The sequence below is a fragment of the Genypterus blacodes genome, unplaced genomic scaffold (assembly GCF_046128005.1).
Source record: "Genypterus blacodes isolate CSIRO-AG114 ecotype Tasmania unplaced genomic scaffold, CSIRO-AGI_Gbla_v1 ptg000059l_1, whole genome shotgun sequence".
NCBI lineage: Eukaryota > Metazoa > Chordata > Actinopteri > Ophidiiformes > Ophidiidae > Genypterus > Genypterus blacodes.
The window spans coordinates 1,076,996-1,085,000 of NW_027466871.1; the positions used below are offsets into that span (position 1 = coordinate 1,076,996).

General features: G+C 44.3%; 1 protein-coding gene across 1 annotated transcript in view; it reads right to left on the reverse strand.

The window, feature by feature from the left end:
- Positions 1-7,080: 7,080 nt before the first annotated feature.
- LOC143003311 (uncharacterized) overlaps positions 7,081-8,005 on the reverse strand; it is a 17,621-nt gene continuing 16,696 nt past the window's right edge. Inside the window, exon 11 of the mRNA XM_076153905.1 lies at positions 7,081-7,441. Coding sequence (XP_076010020.1) covers positions 7,259-7,441 — 183 coding nt within the window. The 3' untranslated portion in view covers positions 7,081-7,258. The remainder of the gene's footprint in view (positions 7,442-8,005) is intronic.

Here is an 8,005-nt window from a genome sequence, read left to right on the forward strand (position 1 = left end):
GGAAACGATAAAATAAAAGGTGAATTGAATTTAACCTTGACTCACAGTGCGCTGCTCATTCCTCAGTGATAAGAGGATATGAAAGAGACTGAGAGTGTGTGTTTTGTGTGACATCAGAGAATTTTGTCCTAATAATAATACTGAATGAAAAAATGAGAGGCAAAATAATTTTTCTTGGGATCTCCGTCTCTCCTGAGGATACACCACACATGTTTATATGCTACATTATCAACATCATCTCAGCTACTCGTTGCTACGTGTTGCTCTTTCCCTGCCCGGTGTTATTCGGAATAGCAATTCAAATATGCCAGTGTCAAAGTGAATAATGTATTCAACCAGACCCGGGAACAGAATGCACATATTGACAGCTTATCACGGGATAAATATGGATGATTCTTTTCTGGAGATTGACAAAATATATTGCCAAACTCCTCTCTCGCAATAGTTGGAAACATTCTTGGATCCATTCCCTGGGTGGAAACCAAATCAAAATTTCAACACATGCAGGTGAAAAACACAACCCCCTAGTGCTAATAATTGAAGTGTGTTGGTCATTTATAGTTTAATACTGTCTGACATGTGTTGATGTTGCAACACACTGTAAGCGAGAAAATTCCATGTTAAGATTAAACGATTTAACACCGTGTGATTGACAGGCCCTTTAAAAGATCCCAGAGAGTGCTGAGAAAAATACAAAATACTGTACTATACCACTAAAAGCGGTCACTTCAAAATTTGGTCAAAATGATTTTTATTTTAGCTTCCGGTTGAACTTTTGTTCCACTCTGCCTAATAGTCGCTCAGTTACAGAACAGCAGACATATTTTGCTCTAGACAGGTTTAAAGTGCATGGTGTGCCTCATTATTACACATTTGAGATAACAAAGGATTCATTATGCCTTATAAATTAAGAATCTCTGTTCCTCTCCCTTGCATGACTTGCCAGGGGTTATGGCGGTTAGTAACTGTTGCTATGCATACATGCCTGGTGAAGACGCAGATGTATTAAAGCTGCATGGCAAAGTGTTGATCGCTGCAGCAGTCGGCACCCAGGGAGCAGAACACAGAAGAGAGCAGAGCGACTTCCAGATGGTCCGTGGACTTGGACTACCCAGAGTGCTTTGAGAGATTGGATTGATTGGCCCTCCATGATATCAGAGAACACAGCCCAGAACACAGGGGGGTTGGGGAATGGGGGTTAGAAGGGGGGGCTGCTACAGGAAAAGGGTGACATAAACACAGACACGAGCACAGACATGCAGCCAGTGAACACTCCCAGTCCTGAGGCGTTGGCGAGGAATATAAGTCAACCCCTGCAGAGACTCAGTAATTACAGTCCAGTTCTCCTGTGACCCCTGAGCTTTTGGCTGTGTGTGTGTGTGTGTGTCTGGTGTGTGTGTGTGAGAGAGAGAGAGAGAGAGAGTGAGGGAGAGAGAGAATGCCTATCTCTCGCCACAAGATCAAACAGACTGTGTGAAATATAGAGCAGCAATAATTAGCAGCTGTTACAGCATCAAACTGCTCTATCTCTCCTGCTTGCTCTCTTCAGCGCACACACGCACACACACACACACACACACACACACACACACACACACACACACACACACACACACACACACACACACAGTAGATCCTTAATGGCCTGTTGTTATTCCCAAGTTCCAGTCAGAGATACTTAAAGTATATTGAGTGCAACCCCTCAGTCAGGCCATTCTGACACACAGAGAGGATGCAGCCCACGGCACAAAGCATTAAAGTCACCATAACTCAAGCTTATGAACAAAAACACAAACAATGCCTGGACAAATCAACAAATATTCATAAAGGTGGGGGGGCACCGAACACACACACACACACACACACACACACACACACACACACACACACACACACACACAGTGGTCATGTGTAAAATGGTAATGGCTGTATCACTGTATTTTTAGTCAGTGACTGATTAAACCATTACCTCGGCACAGAGATGCTGCCCCCGGTGTGTGTTGGTCGTTGTGTGTGGGTACGTGTGTATCGGCGTGCGCGTGCGTGCGCGAGGGTTGATTTATGACGGAGAATAAGCGGTTTTCCTCAGTTAATCGCTTCTGTGACTTAATGAGGTAGAAAAAGTGAAGTTGGCGCTCAGTCAAAGAGTCCAGCAGCCGCAGAGACGCCAGCGCCGGTCAGATCACTTATATTGGCAACGCTTTTGATTGTTAGATTGTGGCTATAGATTGCATCAAGCAGAAAGAGCCCCTCTCGGCTACAGAGGCCATCCATCGGCCCGGATTGCAATTCGGTATAAATGAGACACTTCCCATCACTTGCTCTCTCCCTTCCTGCCCCCCTCCCTCTCTGTTCTTTGATGGAGCCAGGTCAGCGGGGCTGTGTTCAGCTCCCCTGGCTGTTCTCTAACTAGCACAAAATACAAGGAATGCTTGAACTACGTCCTCTCCATTCCTCCTCGCTTCCTTCACATCTACCATGCAGCACAGACCTTCAAAACACGATGTACTTGGATTTTGTTCGACTGAAAAATGCCCTTTTTTATACCTCTTCTCCTTCAATAACATTTCTCATCATTTTGTTTTTTCCTGGAGACCTTGTAGCATGGAGCCTATACTTGTCTGGTTTTATCTCTCTGCCTCTTAATCAACTGCAGTGTTACAATTATAACCTGGGTAATATTCTCACCACATTTCAACCACATCAGCTGAGTGCTCCTTCACATTCTCCGTCTCCTAATGATGAAACCTAATAGGTTATTTGCTACTGGATCGTGATCCAAGGAATCCAGAAATAAGTTAATTTTGATTTTATGATTTACGGTTCAAAAGTTACAGGCCAAAATGTAAAAGTGGTGATTACAGCGCCACCATCAGGCTGACATGGTACTGAAACTTACTGCGTTCTTCCCTGTCCACCTCTAGACACGCTACTGAAAATGGTGGAGTAAGAAAATAGATTGTAAAATATAGAAATGATGGGATATGTAAAGGATAAAATTCACTTTACTCATTCTCATTCAGCTTGGTTTGTACCTTGAACACTCTCCCCTGTCTCCACTTACACTGGATGGTCTTGATTAAACTTTTTTGTGTGTTTTGTGTGTACATGTACTTGTATTACATAGAAATAAGAGTATAGTGGGTTGGATTTAAGGATTAATGGAGGTAGAGGGATTGGTGATACTCCTAAACTTGGAACAGTCGCCCAAGGACACGACACTGTCAGTGCATTGTTTACACACACACACACACACACAGAGGTGTAATAGGGTATAATTGGGGGGGTTGTAATGGTGAGATGTGATGCACAGTTGTAAGACAGCATGACTAATTCCCTGGTTACGTTATCTCTGAGAGACAGATGTTCCCACCACAGATTACTATACACACACATCCAAACACACACACACACACACACACACACACACACACACACATTAAAATCCTCAGACAATGACAGCAGTGGGACTAAAATAGTCTTATTGAGCAGAATACAAATCAATACTAAATGCTACTTTTCTGAGTTAATTATAAGATGTAATAAGTTTCTGGTCGATACACTGACAGGAAAACAACACTTCTCTCATAAACTTTCCCACTTTTTCCAAAGACGTCCAACCAAATTAAACTGGATGTCAACCTTTTGTCATATTGACTAGAGGAAAAACATTCTTGAGTAATCCTGATCCAACATCCTTATTAAAAACCACACAGGCATGAATATTAGATCCCTGCATCAGACTGAATACTTCTCACAGGTCAGGCATCCAGTGTCATCGTCACTGTCACCACAAATGTGAGAGCAGGTTTGACAGCAGAGGATGAAGGTGATGCATGTATTCCTGTGTGACTGTCACTAAGGCCTTCAGGTCAGATAACCATCAGTTCCCATTATGTCCTTAATTCCCGGTTTGAATTCAGGGGCACAGCCTAGTCAGCGTGCAGCCGCTGTCCGTCAAACCTCACGTCAGGTGAGTCGATTTTCTACTCTGTCTTTGTTCTGCTTGCCTGACTTTCGTTCACCTTTCTACGTCATCCAACTCACCAGAACAGCCACAGAAACTCTCTACTGCCAACACACCGGAGCCTCTGATTGAATCACACCCACACAGTGTGTTTGACAGGCTTGAAGAATGAATTACGTACACACCTTGGAGGAAATTTCAGCGGTTAAGCAGGATAATGTGCACAAATGAACATGTGTAGGTCTAGAGAAGAAGTGCCTCTCCTTCCTCCTTCCTCCTGTGAGGCCTGAGCTCCCTCCTCCTGCTTCCGTTTAACTGGTTTCAGCTCTAAATCTCCCAGATTCTGATAATTTCCTTCTTAATCCCTTCAGAGGAGCACACTGCATAAGTCTCTAATTAAGTCAACAATACACACAAAGACACATGGAGCAGCACGTGCACACACAGCTTGTAGCTGTCAGCCACTTGATGCACAGATCATTTGTATTTGCTATGTTTATGTGTATAGGTACTGAGGATAATATGTAATTACTGTATTTCAATGATTATGTCCCAATCAGGATGTTGTTATGACGACACGGGCGTTTCTAAAATGATAATCCTGGATTATTCTGCCCTCCGCTCAACTCATTATCGTTGATTATTAAAAAACACATGCAGGCGCTCACGCAAATACTAATTATGGGTTTGTCTCCCTGGAGACGAAGCGTGTGCTGCTGGGATCTACGAAAATAGCTAGACAGGTAAAAACACATAGACAGTGCCTCACAAGCTGAATGTATTAGGAAGCAACTATCTGTATCTTTTACCTCAAAATATTTCCTTTGTTTTGATCTCTGTTCAGACTCATTACAGAAATGGGCGGAGTGGTATCTGTCGGAAGTGGGTGGAACATCTGTGTACCCTGGTGCCTGCCTGATGTGCCCCACTGGGGATCTGCCAAGTCACACTATTGAAATTCATGGAAAATGTAGACAAATCAAATGGGTTCATTAAAAACAGGAGCCTGGCCAGAATAAGTTTTATCATTAATCCTCTTTAATTAGGGAGTAGATTTCTCCTTTGTTTGTTGTTGCTTTAACCAGCCCAGCTCGTCCTGTGCGCACGCTATCCACACGCTCAGACGTTGCCCTGGGTTTGTAAAGTTTGGGAGCCATGGCGTTATTTGTTGTTCCCACATTAGCAGCTTCGGCTTTCTTCTTCAAACTCCGAACACATTTTGTGTTAAGCTGTAGCTGTGAGGTTATGGAATAAACATGCAGTGTTGCTTCAGTTCAATGGTCTGTGCGAAAAAACACTACAGAAATATCAAATATGAATTCTGTTACATCCCTAATAAAAGGCTGCCTGTGTTCTGGTGCTGGATTTCCTTACTAGGTCAGAGTTTTGTTGAAAAACCAAAGCTTGCATACAAAATCACATCATTTTTCGCATGAGAATACATTTTGGTTTTTTGGAAACGTTTCAGCAAACTGGAGACTGAAAGCGTGTCCTTGAACCTGCACTCTCCTCCTACAGCAAAAAAAAATGGAAAAATATTCCAGCCTGGCTGAGGCTTGTGTGCAGGTGAGAGAATAAGCAAAGCATTGTGAGCTCACCCGAGGCTTTGTGTCCACTATGATCCACTCACAGTAGGTCAGCTCAGAATAACCAGAAAGGGCTGACCGCCGATGTTCACTCACCCCCGGAGTCATTAATCACACGGCACAGCAGATGACCCGCATGGACACACGCACACCAACACACAGCCCACACTCTGCAACTCTGTAAACAATGTAAAACACACACTCACACAATGTCCATACACACACACACACGCTGGGCCCATTTTAATTAGAAAGCCAAATGCTGGATGACAGCGTTGCTCCAGGTATACAGTCCTCCAGGCCGCCACTCCTGCTGGATTATCATACTGGAAGCAGCACACGGAACACACAATCACACACACACACACAAAGACAGACGCACACACACACACACACACTTCTGCAAGATGAGTAAAGGCCAGTCCATAAATAAAACTCATATCCCATTAAACTATGATAATGTGCAGCTTGGACACACACACACACGCAAACACACGCACACACACACGCACGCAGACACACAAAGGGAAAATAACTAACTTTTCTCCTTATCTTTATTTTTTTACACAAACACACAATCAGACCGTAGCATCTGATCTTATCCTCCCCCCCCCCCCCCCGTGTTTCCAAACAGGTCTCTCAGTTTGCCGCTGGGTTGCTATCACAACCGGGATCTCAGATAATGTTCCCATTTACCCGTTTGGGAATTCTTCAAAGGGGCCGCGCAGCAGTGGATGCCTGTGGTGCCTCGTTTGATAATGGGCATGGAGCATGGTGAAACGTATGCATGTGTGTGTGTGTGTGTGTGTGTGTGTGTGTGTGTGTGTGTGTGTGTGTGTGTGTGTGTGTGTGTGTGTGTGTGGACACGAGGGAGGAGAAAGGTCAGTTCGTGAAGTGAACCTCAAAATCTACGAACTGAAATATAAATATCATCCCTCCATCCCTTGCACCTTCTTATTCGGCGCAGGGTTGCTGGGGAAACCGTAGGAAATCGATTATTCTAATAAGCTTCACCAGGATGTAAATCAGCCTCATCACCCCGCTGCTCTCCACTGTAAAAACAAGCTTGCTGAATAAAAGTTTGTGTCAAATTCTCTCTGTTGTGATTGAATTTATTGACTAAACAAAAACAAAAGGGAAATTCCACAGCAGGTGAATTCATAGAATCGCATCAAAACACAACGTTCCAATATGGGAACATCTAAATGAGTGGAATGGAGGCTTGAACTGTTTGGCTGGCAGTCGTGTTGGATTAGCGCTGCAGCACTTGAGTCCCGCTGCTGTATTGAAGACGAGCACAAAGTAATTAAATGCTTTTTCCTGTACACATCTTTCTTTTTTTAACCGCGGCGTAGGTGTGTGTGAGCGGTAAGAGCCCTCCACGCTGTTTTGTTTTTGCCATTTTTGAGAAGGGAAATAGCTCAAACGATTTCATCTTTCATTAACATCAGTCAAGGAGATCAAGGAAGAAGTACTCAAGCGTTCACTTATTCACCACAAGCATTTAAGAGACTGAAGGAGACCGAGTTGACTGCAGCCTTTAATGTCTGTGCATCTGCCTTGCGAGCAGGTTTAAACTTTGATAAACAAATATGAAAGAAAGGACAACCGGTACAAAAAAGGCACTTAAACTGAGCACATCCAAACTGGGGGGGGGATGGAGAAAAGTGTCACATAAAAGACGTGAAGACCTCTGTGGCTGTGGTCAGTGTTCCATGGCTGGTGCCCCCTCATCATCATCATCATCATCATCATCACTACAGGGTTCAAACTCTTCATCCAGGGTGAGGTCTCCCTCCTCTGCCTCCACCTCTCCGCCCAGCTCACCCAGCAGTTGCTCCACGTGCTCCAACACGGGCTGGTCATCGCAGCGCAGCTTGTTGTACAGCTGAAAGAAAGCAGAGGGGAGCTGTGACACGGACCAGGACCAGGACCAGGACCAGGACCAGGACCAGGACCAGGACCAGGACCAGGACCAGGACCAGGATCAGCAGCTGGATTAGACTCACTCCTTTTAAATGGACTATTCTTTAATTAGTGGTGTAGTTTGGCAAAAGCTACACAGCTACTTCTCATATGAGGGGGAGTTGATTGGTGCTATTACTCAGTGAATATACAGTATCCCAGCATGCATTGCGTCGGCCTAATGTGAAATGTCGTCTGTATAAACAGTCATCATGATGCTAAATCTACTATCTTCTATCATTCCATGAACCTGATGATTGGTAACAAATTGAAAAATATCAAGAGAGTAAAAGATGGTATTTGCTGGCTGTTGGTATTACAGGAAATGAAATGTGTGGAGTGGAAGGGTTCAGAGTGAGACTCTTCTTTGTGTCACTCCAGCATCACTCCAGTGTCGGCTGGAGATACGGGAAGTGAAGAGCCCCGAGGTTTGAAGTCTCTGAGCGCTGGTTAGCCTGCCTGAAATATCCAGCAGCAGCTGCGTTCT